Here is a 22,826-nt window from a genome sequence, read left to right on the forward strand (position 1 = left end):
TAAGTCACTATTATTGTGGAATCACACATAGGATCTTATCCAGAAATAATTACACGCAGGCTTCTGCACCATGAGCACCCTGGAAGGCTGCATATGTTGGCTTCCCAGCAGCCTGACAGCAGGCAGTTTCAAAGTGCATGGGGAGTGGAGAGCTCATGTTAATGAGATTCTCCTTCTGCATCTCTCTACCTCACATGCGGCATCTTTCAGCACAGGAAAATCACCCTCTTACTAAGACAGAGGAAGCAAGAGATCCATCTGAGCCTTGAGTTCACTTATTTCATATTTCTTTTGCCATTAATGTTTTCAGATCCATTTCTATTTATCATTAACACTGGAAAGAATCTTTTCCTTTGCTTGGCTTCTATAGAAGGATGCTTTGTAATATTCTTTCCCTCAATCCTACGCTTTATATAGTTTAAAGTGACCATTTCATTCCATTTTTACTTTTCCCTTCTGAGCCGAGCCGAGTTTCGGAGAAAATGCTAATAAACAAATGGAACAAATTTTTATTTCTTTTTATCATGTTGATACTGGGCTGATTTATATCAACATCACTTCCATTACGAAGAAAACCATTCCATGAGGGGACATTTTATTAAAATAAAACATAAATATCCTTTTATTTCATTGATCAAGGTAAGATAATCTTACTATAGAATATATGGCCAAAAGCAGACCCAATGCTAAAAAGACCTCTGAAAATAGGAAAGGTCCTATTTTTAGGGTAGCTTCATTTAAGATTCACTCTGACCTTTATTTAAATGTGTCATATTTGATTTAAACTATATATAAAAGTCTTCACATTCCAAATTGAAGTAAACGATTCATTTTTCTTCCTTTCCCTCTTTCCCATCTAATTTTTTTCCTAGTTGTGAACAAGTAGTCTTTTTGCATTTAAAAATAAAGCAGTAGTTTACTAATCCCTCAATATTGCTTATATTACTTTACAAATAGCATCACTGTAAGCATTTTTTGATAATTTGCCCAATGCCTCTTCACTTATTTTCTTCCCCTTACTTCAAAATTTTCATCACTTTGGACCAATCTAAAGAATTCATATCCTACCCTGGTATTTACACTCTCCAAATAATTTCACATCATTTTCTTGTCTCTCCTCCCCACTCTATTGCTTGTCTTATTTGGGTAGGCAATGCATAATTGGTTCTTTTCATCTTTCTTCATAAGTCAAGTGCTTCAGTCCCTAATCATTTTTGTTGTGGTTCTCTGACATCTGTCCAATTTGTCAGCATCCCTCACGTGCTAGGCAGTTCAAGACTGCACACAAGATTCTGGCGCTGACTTGTCAATGCTTACCATAGAAAAAGATAATCATCTCTCGTGTCCTGATGGTGAGCAGTCCCTGGGCATGAAGCTTAAAACACAAGATTTTTGGCTATACTTTTACACGGATATCTCTATCTAGTGTTTTTCCAGTTTCATTGAAAAATAATCACCAGACGTCACTGTATAAGTTTAAGGTGCATGTTATGATAGTTTGATTCACATGTATCACGAAAATGACTACCACAATACGTTCAGCTAACCGCCACTTTCACACACACACACACACACACACACACACACACACTAAAAAGAAAATAAAAAAGGAAAAACTCTCCCTTGTGATGAGAACTCTTAAGATTTACTTTTACCAATTTTCCTCTACAGTACAATATATAGCAGGGTTAGCTATAGTCACATGTTGTACATTACATCCCCAATACTTACTTATCATAAAACTGGTAATATGTACCTTTGACTACCTTCCCCCATCTCCCTCCCCTACCCTCTGCTTCTGCTAACAAGGATGATCTCTTTTTTCTATGGATTTGGGAGTGATTTTATATTTTGTTTTTAGACTTCACATGTAAGTGAAATCATACAGTATTTTTCTTTTTCTGACTTTTATTTCACTTAGCATAATGTTTGTAAGGCCTATCCATGTTGTTGCAGATGGTAGGATTTCCTCACCTTTTATGAAAAAGTAATATTCTATTGTATAAACATATATATAACACAATTCATCTGCCGATGGACCCTTAGATTATTTCCATCTTTTAGCTATTGTAAATAACATGCTCTGAATATGGGGGTGCAGATATCTTTTTTTTTTATAGAGGCATGTTTTATTTATTTGTTTGTTTGTCCATTTTTGTTTATACATGCACTGGGTACAGTCAGAATCGCGGGAAGGTGAGAGAATTCACCAGAGCCAGAGCGGGGAGCAGAGCAGGCAGAAGGACCGAGGTACACTGCTGAGGGGAGCAGCGGGCGGCATGAGAGGTCTGTGCACCATGTGGGACCCTCCTTCCGTGGCCGGGGAGCAGCTGGGGATTGAACCGGCGCCGCAGACCGCGGACAGCTTCACAACCCAGCGCTCAACCGCTGCGCCACCGGGGAGGCCCCAGATATCTTTTTGATTTGGGGCTTTTGTTTTCTTTGGATATATTTTAAATGTGGAATTGTTTGATATATGGTAGTTCTATTTTTAACTTTTTGAGGATCCTCCATACTGTTTTCCATAGCGGCTCTACCATCTACCTAATATTTTGTCTAGTATTCACGTCAAACCTTAGCTTTAAAAAAAAAAAAGATTTATGCATACAAGAACTGGGGTACAGGCCAGAGGTGGGGGGTGAGAGGATTCACCAGCGAAAGAGTTGAGGAGCAGAACAGCCAGATCTCCTGAAATACACTGCTGAGGGCAGCAGCAGGCAAGACAGGAGAGGTCTGCTGTGCCATGTGGGTTGCTTCCTGGCTGGCTAGGGATCGAACTGGTGCTGCAGTGGCTGGTGACAGCTTAATAGCACTGCCTTTTTTTTTTTTCTTTTTTTTAAAAGATTTATTTATTTATGCATTCAAGAACTGGAGTACAGGCCAGAGGTGTGGGGGGGGGGGGAGATCATTCACCAGAGACAGAGCAGGGAGCAAAACAGGTGGATTTACTGAAATACACTGTTGAGGGAAGCAGCGGGCAAGTCAGGAGAGGTCTGCCATGCCATGTGGGGTCAGCTCCCTGGCCAGGGCTCAAACACACTGCAATGGCTGCTGACAGCCTCACAGTGCTGAGACTTAACCCTTAGCACCACCAAGGAGGCCCAAGTTTTGTCTTTAATCCCTTTCCAGGCATCATTCAGAGTTTTGAGATGTGTGACTGTCCTTTATCACCATGTCATCTAAAAATGTCCTCTACCAAATGGGTATACAATAACCAAGATGAATAGCACTGTCTATAACCCCTGCACCACCAGAGAGGCCCCCAAACCTTAGCTTTTTACAATTATTCCTTTTGCATTCATAGTTTCTCAATTCAGTACCATTATAAGTGTAATTAACATGATCTTTGCCCATGTTATAAGGGTTATTAGTAATAAGGTTAAATAAACAGCTATAGCAGCTCCTCCACTGAATCACTCTACACATGTTAACTTATCACCAAATAACAGTTCATTTTATTTGTGGTCTTTTAACCAATTTTCAGCACATGTGACAATACTCGTGGCAATCTAAATAAGATTTTTTTAAAATATCATTTTGTGAAACTACCACAGATTTCATGTTCTTTTTCATCACCAATTTTGTAATTTGAGCAAAGGATTGTTAAACTTGACTACTGTAGTTCAGTCTTCAATTTTGTTATTAGCTGGAAGTTACTGATATCAGCTGTAGAAAATAATGATTAGGCCATTAAGAGCACTGGGAGATTGACTTCTTTAAATCTATGGGAACATAAACTTTTTAGAATAATAAGCATTCCTTCTGATATATGTTTAACAGTATGTCTAGGTTCAGTATTTATGATGCTGTTTCCTTATCATTAAAATTTATGAATATGTCTACATAATGCAAAAGTGTTTTTATTCTAGTAACAGAGAGGAAAAATATCTATTTACGGCTTCTTGCATATAGGACCTTGCCTTTTCTACATCATACACTGCTATTTGCAATCTAATGAATGATGTATTTCTCACCCACATCAACTTTCCTATAACCATCAAATTCCATAGCTATATTGTACTGTGCTACCTTGGAATGCTTATTTTGAATACATGTTAAGGGAAATTAAGTCAAGAAAAGACAAGCACTTGATTTTCTTTTTCTTGCTTCTCAGCTAAGTACATACAAGAAATGTAATGAATGAATCAACAGTACATATTTTGATGAAAGTAATGTTGAGCATACTAAACATTGCATATTCAAGGAAAGTCTTACATTTTTTTTCCCTAACTCATAACATTAAAAATGAGATTCACAATCTTGTTAGTGTCAGACTATATCATTCACATTGCTCCACAAATCAAAATTATATTTTTAAAAGCGCAGCTCTACACCTGCAATGTTAAATTTTTCTGTTGTTTTGTGTTTAACGGATGAAATTTTGCTCAGGAACATCCTCAAAGGGAAGTGGAAGACTTAAGTCTTTGTCAGAGGAGAAAGTGAGAAGATCTCATAGCTGGTGCCTTGCAAGATGCAACATTAAATATTTCTGCTAACTGAATATAAACTTAGGATATTCTTGTCAAACCCCCGAGCCACAATTGCTGTGCATGTCAAGGAGGGGATGTATTATTCTCCAGGGAGAGGGCACAAAGGAAAGTTCAGGTGAAACATCCACCCCAAAGGAAAAGCCTCCTGACACTCTTGACAGAGAAAGTTGCTCCCCTTGTCCCCCCACCTGGAAGGACAGTGCTGTGCTAGCATGTGACAACAGGTGGAGATTAAAAAGAAGAGAAATATCTGGGACAAAAAAATGTCAAAGCCTTAAAGTCAGTTATGGTCTTAAAGAGAATAACATTTAAAGGGAAGTCACATTATTAGCAACATCGACTTTAAAGAGGGAAAAGATAATTAGCAACTTATTAGTTATGAATTACCAAACTGTCAGCCAAATCCATGCTTAGACAAGTAAGAATGGACATCAGAATGGACTGTTTAGTTCTCCTATTGATCACGCAAGGTAAAAAATGGTAGCAAAAAGCATTTCAAAAGTGTTACCTTTTCCAATACTCAAAAAACAAATACTAGTTCTTTTAGTAAACTGGTACTCATAAATTTGAAAAATCCTCACCAAAAATTAGTTCAGTCTTTTGATCTCATTTACTGAGTTGTAACTGGAACTAACACAAAAGATTGCACATAGGAAAAATGATGACCGTAACAAACCTATTTCTTATTTGAAGAATGCTGGGGAATTTTCTACTTAAATTCTCCAGTTCTATATATATTTAGGTGTGTGTTTTCTTACAACATCCTTGCCTCAAGGCCACCAAGATTTCTCATTCCAATCCACAATTCCCTGCTAGGGACCCTCTCACACCTTCCAAAAGTAAGTGAATAGAGAAAAAAATTTAAATGCTATTCAGACTGATTCCAAAACCTCTCTTCATTCTACCAGATTCTGGTAACACAAATTCCTCAGCTTCTGAGAATATAAGCATTCCCTAGAAGTGATGTCTCTAATTTTCTAATGGAGCACTATAACAAATTTCAGATATTTGACATGTGTCAAGTCCATCTTAACATGTATTTTTCTTTAAAAACTAAAATACAAATGTTTTTCTTTACACAGCTTCCATTCATGGCTATAGCATGAAAAGCAGTGATAGGGTAATTCATTAAAATATTATTTGCATAAATAACAACAAAGCATTCATTCAATAGAGATTTATTTACCCCAAAATATAAACACCAAGAGCTGCAGTTTAGTGAGAAAACACGCACTGCTGGGGGAGAAAATGCAAGACAGACAGAGTGGTACACCATACATAAAATGTCAAACATGTCAAAACACTCATGAATACCAACATCTCCCACCACACCACGACCAATTTTAAAGGTTATTTAGGGCTAACACATCTGCAAGTGCAGATTTTATAGCAGCAGGCTTTATTTTTCTCAGATATATTAAAAATAAGTCAATGGTATGTCAAATGTTTTTGGTGTTGATACCAGACATGTGGGCCTGTGCATACTCTGCCCAGCTCTGCTGAAAGCAGGACAATTACACAGAACACAGATTCTCGGCATCAAATAGATTCATTATGGATTTCTGGAGGCTTGTTCCTGGAAGCTTGTATCAATTCACTATGCAGGAGGGTAATTAAGCAAAAGACCAACAAGCAAATGTAGCTATCTTCATTCCTCAAAACTAAAGACCCCTGTTAGGGTCTCCATAATTCAACTTTTCAGAACTTCATTTCAGAAAGGCACTTTCAGAGCATATCACAAGGCTTCCTTGTCTCTAAGTCACTGATTGTGAATTATTTCCGGAGAGCAGCAGACAAGTAAGTTTCATAAAACAAGAAGCATAACACATGCAGAACATACTTATCCTATTCCCAGCCCTCAGATAAGTGAAGCTTAAATTAAATGTCAAAGATGAACAAAATCTATTGTATAAGCAAACAGCTGACCTAAATCCACTATATTTTGTTTGTCAAGTGTATATATTCTAATAAATTTTGTAATATAATAAGACTATTTTTTTGCCACCCTTTGACCACTCCAAGTTAGATGCAGAGTCTTCTGCAGAAATATTACTCTCTGCTTGACACTCTAAGCAAAATCTATTTATACCATGTGGTAGACTGTGAGAATAGCTTTTAAGAAAATATTATTAACAGTTAAATATTGTAGACCGAAAAACAGGAGAGGTAGAAGGAAGAGTAAATGGCTCATGCACAGCCAGCTTTTACAAAGTGGTCTGCTCCGGGCTGTGACTAAAGTGAACTTACTGATGTGCAATTTGGTTTTCCTGATAGGAAAACCAGAAACTGGCTAAAAATCAAATGATTAATATAAGGAAATTCAAACAGCTTGAGGAGGAAAAACAGTTTTCCTCTTTACTACCTTTAATATGACTTTCTCCGTGACATAAACACATGCAGCAATCATTCCCATTCTTTTCTTGGGCAGCAAAGCAAGCAACACAAAACTCCTTCACACATTTACTACAAAAAGCAATCAAAATTCTCTCAAATAAGAGAAGAACAATATATTGTTATCACTAGTGCCACTAGAATTGCATGCCACTGCTCCCCTATAGAAGTCTAAGCACATCTGAAACAATAGCTTCATCTCTCAGCAGAAACCCACGGTCTGTCTCTGCAGAAGTTGGGGAGAAAGGCACAATCATTCTGAGTCAAGTACCTCAGAAGCAAGACAGGTGGAATTGCATGCCCTGGTCCTGAGTTCAAAATCGAGCTCTCCCCTGCCCTTACAGATCAAGATATTTAATAATACCTTTGGGCCTCAAGGTCCCCATTTGCAAAATGGAAGGATAATGGAGTTGAGATGAGTTGAGATCCATGCAATGAAGTCTAGCCTGATAGCAAACAGTTAATTGAGTGATTGTGATGGCAGAACCTCAGAAACCAGGGCAGATAAGTTCATAGAGTCTGCCTTTCACATAAGCTCAAGTCTTCCAAGGAATTCAGTTATCACCCCTGCCTGGAGATTTTGCAGAACCCCTTAGGAAACAAGTCTGCTTTCAAAGTCCTTTAGCTAGAATGAAATGACAAGGTATGTATGCACCATTCCATGTCAATGGTTTTGTTCATTTAAACTCCTTTCCAAGTTAACTTGAAACTTCTGTGTAGTCCCCATCAAGACTTTCCACACTGACATCTACCCTCTCCTTATAATATCCTTCTACTATGGCCTTCACATGCAACTTCCATCAAACCCACCTCCCCCCACAATATCCTCCATGTGCCCTTTTTATTTGCTTTCATTTATTTTCTCTTCTCTATAAACCCATACATATCATTCTTGGTATCCTGGAATATATTATTTCTAGAGCAACTTAGTCCTCCCTTCCCATTTCCATTTGCCTTTAACTCTCTGATTAAACCAATCCTCAAGTTTCCCCTTCCCCTTTCAGTTCCTCCATCCTAACTCATCTGCTCATTCACAGTATGCTTCACTATTTTTGTCTATCCCTACATCTACCTACTTCCCTCAACTGTTTTTGCTTCTTTCCTTGTGTTGGGTAACTGTATATAAATGAGAAGATCTGGTGTGTGATTAATGGGCAATGCCAAGTTCATGCCCCTCCTTTCTCTCTACCATTCCCCTATGACCTTCTTCACTGGCCATTACTTTGCCAGGTACTAGGTTGCTGAGGGGAAGGAGAAGGGGGTAGTTTTACATGGTTTAATGTACATGACTCCATACACATAACAAGTCAGAAGATAAACAGATGTGGAAACCCATTAGAATTGGGGTTGGGAGGGGGATAAAGATGAGCAAAAAAAAAAAAAAAACACAAAAAAACTAAAGAAAGAGGACTGATCACAAAACCACACTGCTGAGACTCCCTCATTGCTCAGTGTAGACAGCTCTTCCCCTTCACACTGGCACCTTCTGTTCCATCAGCAGTGTCTTAAACTTTTTAACTGAAACCACACTCACAAATATGTTTCATATGGTAGCCCAAGAAAAGCTTTAGCAAACAACACTTAGACTTTTTGAATTATTACTACTCTGTGCAATGGGCTCCTGATTTCTATTCTGTTATTCTTAAGGACTCCAAACGCAACACATTGGAGTGATTTTACAAACGTTCTCTGGGTCTGGACCCTCAGTTTGAAAAACTGTCCTCATTGCCTCCTACACTTCGAGTCCTCTCCCTCTCTTCACCCATACCCTTTTCTGACGTCTAGTTTCACTTGAGATAATCACCACAATCGTCCCTTGCTAGCTTCCAGAGGCAGAAAATCTTAGCAGGTTCAGTCCCTCTGGAAGTCCCATGGAGTTCTCCCTCACGCAGCAACTGCTCGACCACTTTCTCCTGTCTGCAAGAAGTTTCTAACGGAACCTCAGGCATTGTTTCAGTTACGACAGGTGGCACGTGTCCTGGGAGTCCTAGTGTCTCCAAACACGAGTTCAGATAGAAATATAAAGAAATAGGAGTGATCGCTCGATGAACTGGGGGTGGGGGGTGCTGCGGAGGAAAACATGGAAGCCAATTTCTCCAACGATCTGGTTTTCTGCTCGGTATTAAGTCCAGTCCAGATGGGCAGGACAAACGGAGCTCCTCTAAGAGCAGAAGAAGGTTTCCAGGCGCCCGCAGTCGGCGTCTTCAAGGTAGGAAGAAGCGTGCCTGGCGGCAAGAGGATGTGCCGACTGGCTTCCACCCGAGCAGCACTCTTTTGGCCTTCTGACAAGTTGCTACCTCTGGCGTATCCGCCTGAAACTCTTAACACGTGTTGCGAGGCGACCTGAAAATAAGGCCGGGATGCGCGTGATCTCTGCCTGGAGCTTCGGGGCCCGGCGCCCACGTGCGAAGCATTGGTGTGTGGGTCCCTCTCCGCGGCCCTTCCTGAGGTGCGGTTGGACGCTGGCGCCTCTGCCCTGCCCCTTTGTGCGCCCCCACTACCAGGAAAAAAGGTTGCCTCAGAACGTGATGTGGATAGACTCACGGCCCTCCTCACAACTCGGGGAGACCCAAGACCAAGCACTGATCCGAGGATGCAGGAAGACGCAGGGGACGCTCTTGGCCACAAGCGCTTGCGCCCGAAGGCGCAGAACCTAGCCTCCCTGCAGCTGTAACCTGTTGCGGCCTTCGGCCCTAGGGGACTTGGGTTAGCTAGGAAAGAATCAGGAAACAGCTGAGGAGGACGAAGGAAACGGAGGAAATAGTTCAACCTGGAGAGTTCGTCTTAATTGCTCCAGGGCTCCCTAGACAAGGTCTCCCGGTTCCACCTGCAGAGTCAAACTCTACGTCTCCAAAACTCGGTGGGGAGAGCAGGAGTGCTTGCATCTCCGCGTTCTTCCCTAGTTGAAACACAGACACACGTCCTCTGCAGAAATCTGGGGCCTCAGAATCCGACGGCACGGGTGAGAAGACGTGGGGCGGGGAGTAAGAGGCTAGAGCCGGGCGCTCCCAAGTTCTCCCGCCACTGTCAGTTGGACCCAGAGTGCCCTTAGCTGCTAAGCTGCTAGGGACAAGGGAGTGAGCTCTCAGGCTTAAACCCCCAGTCGGCGGGGGTGGAGCCTCGCTTTTCAGCTCACTGACCACTCTTGGGGGCGCCCTCTGACGGAAGGGGACTTTCCCCAAGGAAACACAAAGTCAAAGTCGGAGAAAAGACCTTGCGGCCCAAGCGGTCGTTTCCAGTCGCGCTGGGAAGCGCACTAAAGGAAAGTGGCTTGAAATGGCATCCTCGTCTTCCTAAATGGTTATGTATAATATCCAATTTGGGATTTCTAATGAAATTAAAAAGTAAAATGAGAAGCAGATTTTCGGGTGTTTATTTTATTATTAAAACGAATTACTAAAAAATGATGAGCCTGTTTGCAATTCATGTCTTATTTTACCAGTAAAGTCAACCACTATCGACTGTACCCAAAATATGCAGCTATACGAAACGTGATCGCTGCAATTATGTCAGATGCACCGATCTAAGAAGAACTTTTACAAAAAGCTGTTCCAACCGGGTGCGCCCTTTTTTAATCGTGGCTAAGATCTATGGGGAGGTAGGGTTGACTGGGCGCCAGCTGGAACCCACTCCTACCCCACCCCCATCACCCCCACCCCACCCCCAATCCCGCCACCCAATCTCTCCTCCAAGGAATTCTAAAACTGAGTCAAATCCGGGTTCGCAGGGTGCCTGAGAAACTTGCATGGCTGAGAAATTCCGAGGCGCGCCCGCGCAGCTACAATTCCTGCTCCCGAATAACCGGACAGGTGTGGTGGGGAGAGGGACCGGGGGAGAGATTTAAAATCCTTTTTTGAGGAAAACGTCTTAGCGACGCGCACTCCCAGATCACTCTTCAACTGTCAAAACAACGCTGAAAAAAAAGTTTTTAAATTCGCGGTACCAGATACCCTTCTTGCCCCTCCCGCTTTAATGGAACCTGTCTCCATTTTTGCGGTGGCTGCAGGCACACACGGCCTCGAAACAGGCGCCTTTCTTACTGAGAAAGGCGAGGCCAGCCCGGGAGACCCCCAGACCTTACTCTCCGAAGTCACCTCGGCGCTGCCGCGCCGCGGATACAAAAGGAAATGGACTATAAGCCGACTTAGCAGGCAGCTTGCAGCGCGTAGATGCGCACCACGCGCGGTGCCTGGAAGCGCTCTAGTGTCACCACCCTATATCGACCCTGGAGGACTAGAAATATCTCCTGTATCAGAAACCTCTGTGATCAAAATATTGCAATGAAATAAAACTTCCCTGGTAAAACTCTTTGTATCTTGGAAGTATTTCATCGCTGCTGATGCTTAGCTTTAAAATGTAATTAATAATTGGATATTCACGTTGACGCGTTGACACCAACAAAGTCAAGAGATTCTCAAGGCAAAGTGCAACTGAACCTTCGTGTGACATGCTTAAGTTGGCAAGAATATCTTTTTCTCTTTATCTGCAGTGCTCCTTGCACGCTGAAAGGCAGAGTCGCATAGACGTAACTCTATTTTTAGTGGAAGGGCACCCAAACTCTCCGGAAATGGAGTCCAGCACCAAAACAAACAAACAAAAATACTCAAGATTGAAATGTCGGGTGCCACTGTCACTTCAAGGTGCTGTCAGTTCCCAGGGCCAGTGTACCTCTCTTGTTGAAATCAGGACCAGAAATTAAAATCTTCCCCGCGCGTGCTCTCTCTCTCCACCGAAAGTCGTCGCCGCGAGGGCAGCCTGGCACCTAGAGAGACTGCGATGATCACCCCGACGTCCCAGGGCAGAAGCCAGGAAGAAGCAGGGGGTAGCACTACCCACCCGCTCTTTGAATAAAGGGCATCTGTCCACAAAGTCAGGATGTTCCATACAACCACTCAAAGTTGGGCTACCCAACGTGAAGACTTAAAATCAGACCTCTCAAAGCTGAGAAGTGTATGGGCGTGTCTTCTAGACAATAATTATGTGTTTTCCATAGCTGCATAGCTGCAACGATAGACAACTGAAATTCTTAAGAGGACTTGGAGAGGGGAAGGAGAGAGGAAGGAAGTCCCATTACAAAGTTTTTTTGATCTATTTCTAAAGAAGATACCTGCAATGTCCGGCTCTTGGCAGTGAAGCGTGTCCATTGCTTTTCCTGGGTTTTATCCCTATAAAAATTAAAACAGGTAAAGCCCTCAGCTGAGCAAATCTCGGAAGATGCAGGTAAGATGCGTGCAAGGCTCCCGCCCCGCACATCCCGGTAAGTAGCCGAGAGTTGGAAAGCTACTCCGTTTAACTGTGAAGCAGAAAAAAGCACTAGCTTAGGACTTACAACTGAATGTACGAGGAGCGGATGCAGTCCGCACGGGGCCAAAGGAGCGAGTTCTCTCTCCCTCATTTCACCCCAAATTCTCGGGAGGCAAACTACCTGACACCCCACCGGTCTGGGTGATGCGCGGCGGCTTCCTTACCGGAGAGCCGCAAACAGAGTGCGTTTCAGGGTTCGACTCTCCGGGATTTCGAGTCGGAATGCAATTGCCTCGGGGCTGCAGACACCTGGGAGATGACTGCTGACGGCTGTGCAGACTCCTAGTATTTCCAAAGAGCTTTCTTTCTCTCTGCTTATTAGTGTGTGGCTTTAGTTGGATAGTAGTTGTGAAAATAAAAGGAAATGACAAGTCTCCTCTTTTCGAGAAAGCCAGGAAATTGGACATTTCACTTATTGTTTCAGCTCTTATGTGGTCACCCACTTGTGTGCCTGCAGAGAAAGGCATCTCATGAAAATAACCTTAAATGACCACGGAGTCCTGCCTTCTCTTTTCCGCCACCCCGCAAAACATGTCTTTTAATAAAGAGGGTGAAAAGTCATAACGTAAACAACCCGAGAACCCTCCTGGGCAATTGACTGTTCTAACTGTGCATTTTAAAAACAATAACACTCTTGGTAAATTTCAGTGACCTGGAGGCCATCTGTAATTCACCAGGGTGAGCTAAGAAGAAGACCTGCCGACTTGCATTGTCTTTGGATTCACGGTTGGCCCCAGGCAAAACTTGCTGCACTTCCACAACCCAAAAAGACCGGAAGCTGAAGCTCAAACCTGAAGCAGTTTCCACAGATTTAGTAACTTTGATTGCTAAAAGTTGGTGTTGGGTTGAAAGAAGTTGTGGGTTAACTTGTACTAGACCCAAGACATGACAAATGTATGTTTTATTATTTACTAGAGAAACTTTTAAGGTAGAAACAGTATTCTAAAACCGCAAATTGAACCTCATCACTATCCATTGAAGGAGAAAAAATAAAGGCCTCTACAGAGTTCTGCTCCAAGCCAAAGACCACTGGCACAAGGATCCACAATGTTTGACCCTTACTCCAAGACACATTACAAGTTTTAAGTAGAAAAACTGAAATAGATTATGTACAACACACTTCAAATCCGTGTTGACATCCTGAGTCTTAAAGTGATACTTTCTAAACGCTGTACAAGACCAAAATTCGACAGACTTGCAGCCCTTGCAAAAGTTCCAAAGCTGTGTGGTCTCCTGAAGTTTTCTTCTGAAAGCTGCACTTACTAGCAAAGTTAACAGACGAGTTGAGATATTCCCAATTGATTCTGATAAATGTAGGTTGGTGGTCACAGTGGAAAATTCTGGCTGAAGAAAAATATTGTACTGACTTCTCTGAATAAGTTAAATTACCCAGTTCTATTTTGCCAGACTAGATCTGGGCTGTCAGTTTGAAATTCAGATGTTGAATAAGTGACCAGTCCCAAATCAATCTCCAACTCTGTCTACTGTATATTTCTGTTTGTCATCATTTTCCTGACCCAGAAAGAAGACAAGATTGTGTTCATTTACATAGTTTATTGTTGTAAACATTAAAATTGTCTTTCTCAAAGAAAGAATTTATCAGAAAAAAAATCAGCGTCTCTAACTGTCATACACCATAGAAAAAAAGGCAGTGACTCATATCATGTGCCATACTGGAAATATACAAAGAAAAATACTACAGAATATGGCAATATTAAAATCCTTACTCAAACATAAAATAATATATTAACTGACAATTTTAGACATTAAAAAAACAAAAAAAAAATTCAAAGTGCTCAGTAATTTCCAGGGAGTTATGTATATTATAAGCACTCTGGAAACAGTCAAAAGCTGCTGCATGCAAGTTTTTTGTTTAGTTTTAGACAACAAAATAATCAAGATATAAACTTTCTTTTATCAACATCAACGCTACATACAACACTTACAAACAAGGAATGTTGAACGGTGTTACAAACACTATGTGTCCCTTTTGTCAGGATTTTCTGATGTGTAATACTTGTGCCCACCTATTTTACAATTGAGAAAATGTTTAAGCTCAGATAACTACCAATCTTTATAAAATCTAACAGACTACATAGTGTCTGAAATACTATTTATATAATATAGACATTACTGAAGTAGCAAGTGCCTATAACATTTCAACCTAGAATCAACATGCTTGTCCCTTTTTGTGTAGTTTTTTTTTTTTGCAAACACACTTATCTTTTAGAATTTGTAATATTTATTCATAAATAGGCACAAAATAATTTAAAAAGCCAAACTGCATTGGGTAAATTTACAAGCCTTTGCCTTCTTCAACTCATGCCACCCACGCAACATTTAATTTTACTATATATTACAGCTTTCTTTACAGCAGAAAACTTTGAAGTCTTTTAAAGGGCAATACGTGTGGGTCCCCTTCAGATGTGTGTGTGTGTGTGTCTCTCTGTGTATGTGTGTTTGTGTAACATTTGTCTTAACTGCAATAATCAAACATGGCCAAACATTTCCCATCATAAATTAGGAATCCTCCTTCTGAACAATAAACTGATTTTTAAACTGATAATAAAAAGTTTATACCACTGTATTGTGTGTAGTCCGTGTTCTAAATCCAGGATGCCCCGGAGCCAAAATGCCCTTTCAAGGTTCTGCCTGCAGGTTAGGAAATAGCAACAGTTTTTGTTTTTTTTTTTTGTTTGTTTTTTCTTTAAGGGTCAAAGGGTTGGGGGCTTATGGAAGGAGTGGGGGCCAGCTAGAGCTCAGGCAGCTCTGAGGGATATCTCTGCCCTTGTGACTTGCCCCCTCTGGACAGATTTAGGTTTCTTTCCAGTTCCTTTGAAGTGCATGGGAGGAGGTTTTAGAAAGGTAAAGTGTCCAGGAAAAGTTTGTCAATTATTGCTGGTGGTGGTACCAAGTCTTCCAGTTTCAGGTAGAAAATGCGCTGTAGCCCTTGTGTGCAAAGGGTACGAAGTTCTGGGAGCTTCCCCAACAGTTTGGACAAATAATTGGGACGGTTCAATCCCCCATTATTGAAAGTCACATGATCTTTGAGACAATTTACAATCTTGTTTTGCAGTTCTTCCACTCTCTTGGGTTCCTTGAGCCCATGTCTCTCTGTAGAAAACACAATGAGAAACAAGAAAGGAATGTACAAAAGCAGTTAGCTACTTGGCAGGACCAGGGAGGATCGGTGGCAAGGGAAAACTGGGACAAATCCTGCTGGGCAGAGAAAGTTCCCTCTGCCTCTGGTACTGACCTGTGACCATAGCCAGGGCAGCAATGCAGGAGAAGGCAGAAATGTCGATGTTCATATTCTGCAAGTTGGAGGAGAATTCAACAATGGAATCAATCCATTCCCCAAAGCCACGAACGCATTGCAACCTGTGCAAGACCACCCCATTGCAAAAGATGAGTTTACCCTCCACTGGGTTGGACCTGCAATTAATACCAAAGAGAGAGAGGGGAGAAAAAGAGAGAGAGAAAAGCTAAACAACTAATTACTTGAAAAGCAATAAATGAGGGATATAAGAGGCACCTAATTACCGAAGAGTTAATAAAATGTAGACCAGTGGACCTTGAAAGGGTTTAATTTCATAAAGGACAATCAAGAACGCCCCCTATCCCACCTCCATTCCGTTCATCCAAGGCTTCTGGACCCACTCCTTCCTTTCAATTTTTCATCTACTTTCCTTCCTTTCCCCCCTTTGACATGTCCCATTTTGGCAAGTAGGAGAAAAGGAAATTCCTTTTCTCCTTTCCCCTTTCAGTTTCTTTCTCCTCCCTTTCTTGAGTCCACTCTTTCTCCTTTCCCGACCTCCCTAGACAGCCTCCTCCTCCATTACCTGTATGCTAATCGCAGCACAAACAGTTCTAAGAAAGCCGATTCAAAAAGCAAGTCTTGGTCGGCTTTGGGCAGGTCAGCGAAACCTGGGATCTTCTCAGCCCAGCCCCTGATGATCTCCATGGAGCCAGTCAGGAGATCATAGAATTGCTGGATATGCTGGGTGTCATCTCCACTCATCTGATAGTCAGGGTTCGCCTGGAACTGGAATTTCATTTTAAAAAGCACTTAATGAGGTTCTCTAAAATATATAACCCGTGAAATTGCTAACCCCGTTTCTAGTAGGGGAGCCAGGTTTTTATAACAATTAAACCTCTCTCTGACCAGTAAGGAAATTAGATGTTCCAGGGCAATTAATTCAATTAGGGATGGTGCTATGAGGTCGCTGCTTTAAATATGTAAATTGCCATTTCCATACAGACTAAATACAGTGCCATCCAGCCCTGGGAAACATTCACTCTTATCTCCACAAAACAATTGACACGTTAGTATTCATGCTAGTCCCAGAGTGGGTCTCGCAGAGACGCCCTTTGCAAATCTTAATAAAATTGCAGTGGCCTCTAGGTTTGCCCGACATACTTCCTCCAATTAAAACCCACACATTTCTCACAGCTGGGGTAAAAAAGGAATCTGACCATTTGATCCTCCACCGCATTGTCATTCCTTATATACCCTCTTCTCCTTCCCCTCCCCAACCCCCCAAGCAGGCATCCCTCACCCTGACGTTAACAGAGAAGATGAGGATTAAGGTATCTCTGGAGGTTCAGGGACAGAATCCGAGTGGGTGCAATTTACAGACTCTGGTTTTGGCTTTAGAGGCATAGGTGTGTGAGTACATGTATGGCTGGGGGTAGTTGGTGGGGTGGGGGGCGGGGGGATCTTGCAGAGATTTGACCACTGTGGCCTATCCTCTCCCCCTTCCACTGCAATCTGCTCCTGTCCACACACCCAGCAGCAGCAAGGTTGTCTGCCGATCTGTCTCCAGTGACCCTGCCCAGAGCTATGAAGCCAGTCTTGATGACCTCCTTTATCCCTGGGGCTTAGTGATGAGTGTGGGGAGAGGGTCCTGCCCATCTTTCGGTTTGTCCATATGATAAACCCGCCAGCTCCTTACCCTGGAATAGTCCAGGCTGGTCATAGCCGGGTTGGAGTCGACATGGGCCCTGACGAGGGCACTGATCAGACTCACCGGGGGCGAGGGGGGAGAGGGCTCCTGTGGGCTCTTCGGTTTCGAGGGCAAACGACCTCTCCGGCCTTTTAAACTGTCCGTGCGAACCACTGCAAAGGAATAGCCAGGTTAGGACAAGACCCAGCTGCCAGTTCAGTCCCTCTTGGGGAAGGCCACAGCCTCGGGCACCCATCAGGGAGATGCAAGGTCCCCCTTGCTTGTAAAGATCTTACTAACAAGAACCATAAAAAAAAAAAAAATCAGGTTATTTAATGTCTTCGTCCAAAGGGGTGGAATAGTTAAAAGGTGAGGAGGGCTTTCTGAGCATTTGGAGCTAGCAGACATCTGCCAGGTCCTGGGAGGCCAGACCTTGTGAGGGAAGCGGGCCGCCGCCGCTGGCTCTGGGAAGTGGAAAGTGGAGTTGGGGGAGGAGAGGTGGTTTCCCAAGGGCACAGACTTCAGAGTCGATGCTTCCCCCAACCTACCTTCTTTGACCATCCCAACAGCCAGGCACTTCTGAAATCGGCAGTACTGACAGCGATTCCGGCGCCGCTTGTCCACTGGGCAGTTTTTATTTGCTAAACACACATATTTCGCATTTTTTTGCACTGTGCGCTGCAAAAGGAGACAACATAGGCCCAAAATTTTTTTTTCCCTTTGGAAATCCAGCAACCCAGGGAATCCTGAGACAATTCCTCAATGACTGGGATCTATACTCTCTCCCCACAAACAAACACATACATACAACTTCTTTTTATTTTTTCCCTTTTCCTTTTTTTCCTCTTTCTTTTTTTTTTTTTCCCTCCCCCAGGGCATTTAACAGAAGAAAATTGATAGCGTTAACATTTGAGCTAACCTTGCCGCTCCTTGCTGCGTTTTATATGCCAAGAGAAGGAGAAGGAGACGCTCAGTAAATACAAATCCGTGGGCATTCATATTATTTACATTCCTTGGAGACCTTCTCTATTTAAAATGATAAGATTATTCAATCAGGATGGCGAAATAAAGAGATCACTTAATTTGACCATAGGGAATTCTGTTCCACTTGGTTAGCTCAGACACGGTTCTCTGTCCTAACCAATTTCAATCTGAACTGAGAAGACAGCTCTTAGCACATGCAAATGACCCTCTTCCAACTCCAACACCTGCAACTCCAGGCGCGGGCCTAACCAGAGGACCGCGTGGAGGGGGAGAGGGGATGCAACCGCGGGTCTCCTCGTCTTTTTTACTTCCCTTTCTCAGGCACCCAGAAGCCCCCGTCGCAACCCGTGGGCACCTATGGGGCCGTCTCTGCGGACCCCCGGGGTTGAACGGCCCTGGATTGGATGGGGCGGAGCGGCTGGCACCTAGGCAGAGCACTCACTCCGAGGCCCCAGGCACTCGGGGCCCCCACCTGACTCCTCCGCCCCAGTCCGCGCTCACCTTAAAGAAGCCTTTGCAGCCCTCACAGGTGCGCACGCCATAGTGCTGGCAGGCCGCGTTGTCGCCGCACACGGCGCACAGTCCCTCGTTGGAGGGGGATCCCCGTGACGGTGGCGAGGGCACCTGCGTGTCGAGCAGCTGCGAAGCGTGGCCGATCTGCAGGCCCGGAAAGCCCATGGACGCGGGCTTTCGGATGGGGTTGGGGACAGCGAAGGTCTGCCCGTCCACCACGTGGTGGCTGCCCGCCGGTTCCGGATTCATGGGGACGTGCAGTGGCCCGTCGAAGCGCATCTGGCAGCTAGACACAGGGGTGCCGGGGGGCGACTGCTTAAAGGAGAAGAGGGAGAGGCGGGAGACCGGCGTTTTCCTCTGCTCGATCATGTGCGTGGTGGCCACGTAGTTCTGGTGGAAGTTGTGAAGCGAGCCTGGGTCATCCCACATGGGGCTGTGCTGCACCTGGAAGCCCGGGGTGGTGGGCGTCGGGGGCGAGGAAGGCTTGTAGTAAACCGACCCGGAGTGCGGCATCATCTCCTCGGATTGGGGGGGCAGGTGGCTGTGTTGCTGGTAGTTGTGCATCTGAATGTCTTCTACCTTAATGGAGGACTGCTGTCCGGACAGGGGCATTTGGTACAAGCAAGGTGGCTTGACGTCGTAGCCTGTGCTGTAGTTGTCCATAAAGGTACTGAAGCTGGGGAGAGAAGTGGTGGCAGTGATTTCAGTGTTGGTGAGGTCCATGCTAAACTTGACAAACTCTGGAGTTAAGAAATCGGAGCTGTATTCTCCCGAAGAGTGGTAACTGTAGCTCTGAGAAGCGGGGCTGGCTCCTTGAGGCGAGGACCCATACTGCGCCTGAACACAAGGCATGGCTGGAAATGAAACAGGGTAATATACACTCAGCCTGGTCAACTGAACACTTTCTTCCGGGCTCGGGTACACCTGGAGCTACACCGGCAGCCCGCGGCGGTCAGGGAGCATGTTAGGGGCGCGAGAGCAAGGGCGGGAGGACGCGAATGCCGCGGAGCAAAACAGTGCGGGCTAAGGAAAGACTCATTAAAGAAGGATCCAAAGCTAGAAGGCTACTGTGGGGATTCACCCCCGGATATTTCCGAACGCCTCCCCCTTCACCCTAGTTCAGGGTAATCCCGTTCTAGTGAGCCTCTCTGCTGAAGCTGGGGCTCCGCGAGCGCATTCTAGAAATAAAGTTGGATTGCACAGTGAGAAAGTTTTCCCCGAAGCGACGGGTCAGGAAACCGTATGTTACAGGGTTTGCTGAGGAAGATCGCATTGCCCTGTTTCTTGATGTTTAGGGAAATCTGGGGAGGGCAAGAGAGAAATGAAGTTGCACTAACCTTCAGCCTTACAGGAGTTTTCGAGGAAATTAAAGGTGGACAGTGTCGTAATTCACTGAAGGACAAAGTTTCCCAGATTTTTAGAAAAGCAATGGGGAGTCCAGCCTGTTGGATCTCCTCCCTGAAACACAGATACAGGAAGCTTCAGAGCGAGTTTCTGGACATGTTCTGCTGGGCATCTGTAGACTCACCAGGCAGGACTTTCTATCCCCCCCTTGATTGTTTCCTTCAAAAATAATGGGTGGCCTTTACCAAACTAACCAGTTAAAAATGAATGTGTAAAAGAGATGGTTGGAAACAACAGAAAACGCCACCCATTGCACTGTGTACATTTGCAAAGAGAGGGTTCTGAAGGAGGAAAGGTATTCCATACACTTAGTTGACACTTATGATGTAATAAATAGGCCCCTTTGCTAAGATGGGGGGGCATCATTTCCATTTCAGTTTAATTCAGACCCCAATAAGAAGATTTGAGTGTAGCAAAATACAACACTGGAACCTTCTCTTGAATTTTCTGCTGTGGTGAAAAGGACTTTGGTTCTGAGTGGGGGGAAGAAAGTAAAAGTCAAGAATATAAAAAAAGAATATCATTCCCTCCACCCCCACAGGTTACAAAATGTTAGACAGGCCTGGGCAGCCCTGAGGGCAATCTGAATGGAAGTATCTGGATTTCTTCAGTGCTTTTGACAGAACACTAGGATTGGGAATACAAGTGAGTTGTGACTCACTTTTCCAGAAAACTTGTCTTTCAACATCTTTATTGGCCAAGACAGAGGAAGAGGGGACCCTACTTCTCAAGGAGCATCTTAGATTGAGAGCAGAGGGAAGGAAATACTGTTTATACAGTACTGACACCAATGTTGGAAGCACTTCCCAACATAGCAAGCTGAACACCTTTCCTATTCAGTCTTCCACAATCTGCCTGCTTGCTGGAACAAGTCATTCCTGTATCCTAGTCATTTTTAGATATTGGTACATGGAAGGCAATCTAGAGCATAGACGTTTTTATTGCTAATGAAAAAGCAAGCCAAACATCCACTCCTTATGTTCTCCGTGCCCCTCTCCCGCAATCCTCTTGCTTCATTAGGGAGGACAGTTAACCAGAAAAAGTAGAAAGGAGGCTCTTAACCCCCACAGCCCTAGAGAGAGACGCCTCTCCTAGACAGCAATCCCCTGGTAACTTTGCTACTTCACAGCTGTACTCTACATATTCATAGTCTCTCTCTCTCTCTCTCTCTCTCTCTCTCTCTCTCTCTCTCTCTCTCTCTCTCTCTCACACACACACACACACACACACACACACACACATACACACGCGAGCGCGCGCGACATATGTCAAAATCAGAAATTTCAAGCAACTTAGCAACAGGACACTCTACCGACACCTCCCCTTACTCAACAACACCCAGGAAACACGGGCACTCGGGCCAGCCGCGGTGACAGAGTTCCCAAGCAACACGTAAACTGAAGAACTTTCGTCTTGTCACTTTGCGAGCAGCGTCCAGGTCCCTCTAACACACGGGACCTGAAGTCTCCCGTCCAAAGCCCACAATCAATTCCACACTCAAAACAAAACTTTGCAAGTCCGCAGCTCCCGAAACTGTGCAAGTCCTCCTTCCACGTCCACCAATGAGGAGCCTGGAAACCTCTGTCGGGAGCTAAGTCCCCCTAGTGCCAAAGCTGGGGTTCGGCCCAATGCCCTTAAAACTGCGCGCACCTACTCCCCATCATCCCGCCCCCTTTTGCCCTCCGCACCTCGGGCGCCCACGTTGAGAAAACATGCCCTGCACACGTGTAAAGAAGAGACGTGCAAGAGAAAGCAAAACAACAGCACGCGAGCTCCACGGGCTGCACCTACTCACTTAGGAGTTGCCGGCGTCTCTCTTCATTCATTCAACTCTGCCGAAGTGCAGTTCCCTCCGGGGGTCCGGGCGGCGGGGTCGGGGAGGGGCGGGCGCGAGGGGCGCAGGGAGCCGAGACTCCGCGGACCCGGAGGGCGCAGGGGCAGGCGGCCGGCGGGGCTGCGAGGGGGACCGCGGAGCCGAGCGCGAGCCGCCGGGCGGACTGGCCTGGCCGCCAATGTGCCTTTGTTTATGTGGCTCGCGCTGCCGCTGCCAACATGCACCTAAAGTCTCCGCGCGTCAGCGCGCGTCAGCGGCCCGCCGCCCAATCGCCGCGCGGCCGCGCTCCCCGGACTCCTGGCCGGCGCTCGCTTTGGTATATTTCCGACCTGACGTCACGAGCAGGGCCGATTTTAAGGTGGGAACTGTTCTGGGTTCACCTTGGTAGCCAGCTTAGGGGTTTGGGTTTTTTTTTTTTTCGTCTTTGCTTTTTTGGTTTTCTTTTTTTCCGACAGAGGTGTGACCGCTCCACTCGGGTCCGTGCAGCCCGCAGCGCCACGACCTCGCACCTCATCTTCCCGCAGGCCCCCTCCCCCTCGCCCCCACCGTCGCCAGACAGCTCACAAGCGGAGGGGGGGGGGTAGGGTGCAACAAAAGCCCGGGCGGAAGGGACCGCCGGCGTGGGCCAGGTAGTCGGTACCTGGAATCGCAGGGGTGGGCTGTGCGTTGCAGCGCCCTCACCTCGCCCCCCTGAGCGGAAGCGCGTCCAGATGTCCCATGACACAAATGGTCAGAGGACTCGGGCAATTGGGTGGGATTTCCCTAGCCCGGGGCAACAGCCCCCACCCCGCGGTGCAAAGGCCCCCACCCCACGCCCCTTTCTCCCTCCTGCTGCCCCCTCCCCCGGTGTGCGCGCGAGTACAGTCCAGTGTGGAAGAGAGTGGGGGTAGGGCCTATTTTCTGCGTTTCCTTTTTTTCTGGCAGTGCCCACGTGACCCAGACTTTCAGGGACCCCCAAGT

At 45.0% G+C, this 22,826-nt stretch overlaps 1 protein-coding gene across 1 annotated transcript; it reads right to left on the minus strand.

Annotated features, from left to right (window-relative positions):
* Window positions 1-14,904: 14,904 nt before the first annotated feature.
* Window positions 14,905-19,482, minus strand: NR4A2 (nuclear receptor subfamily 4 group A member 2). The gene is made up of 6 exons (XM_084245178.1): window positions 18,617-19,482; window positions 17,680-17,809; window positions 17,141-17,304; window positions 16,028-16,230; window positions 15,442-15,620; window positions 14,905-15,299 (listed from the first exon to the last, which is right to left on the minus strand). The coding sequence occupies exons 1-6, from the start codon at window positions 19,478-19,480 to the stop codon at window positions 15,043-15,045; spliced, it is 1,797 nt and encodes a 598-aa protein (XP_084101304.1). The 5' UTR covers window positions 19,481-19,482; the 3' UTR covers window positions 14,905-15,042.
* Between the last annotated feature and the right edge of the window lie 3,344 nt (window positions 19,483-22,826).

The sequence above is a fragment of the Talpa europaea genome (assembly GCF_964194135.1).
Source record: "Talpa europaea genome assembly, chromosome: 1".
NCBI classification, from domain to species: domain Eukaryota; kingdom Metazoa; phylum Chordata; class Mammalia; order Eulipotyphla; family Talpidae; genus Talpa; species Talpa europaea.

Bases quoted from the DNA above. Each gene is read 5' to 3' on its own strand.
- NR4A2 (XM_084245178.1), bottom strand. From the start codon at position 19,480: ATGCCTTGTGTTCAGGCGCAGTATGGGTCCTCGCCTCAAGGAGCCAGC. The intron at 17,810-18,616 runs GTGAGCGCGGAC...CTCCTTTTGCAG, and splicing joins GCTGCAAAGGCTTCTTTAAG to CGCACAGTGCAAAAAAATGC. The intron at 15,300-15,441 runs GTCAGTACCAGA...TGTTTTCTACAG, and splicing joins TGCCCTGGCTATGGTCACAG to AGAGACATGGGCTCAAGGAA.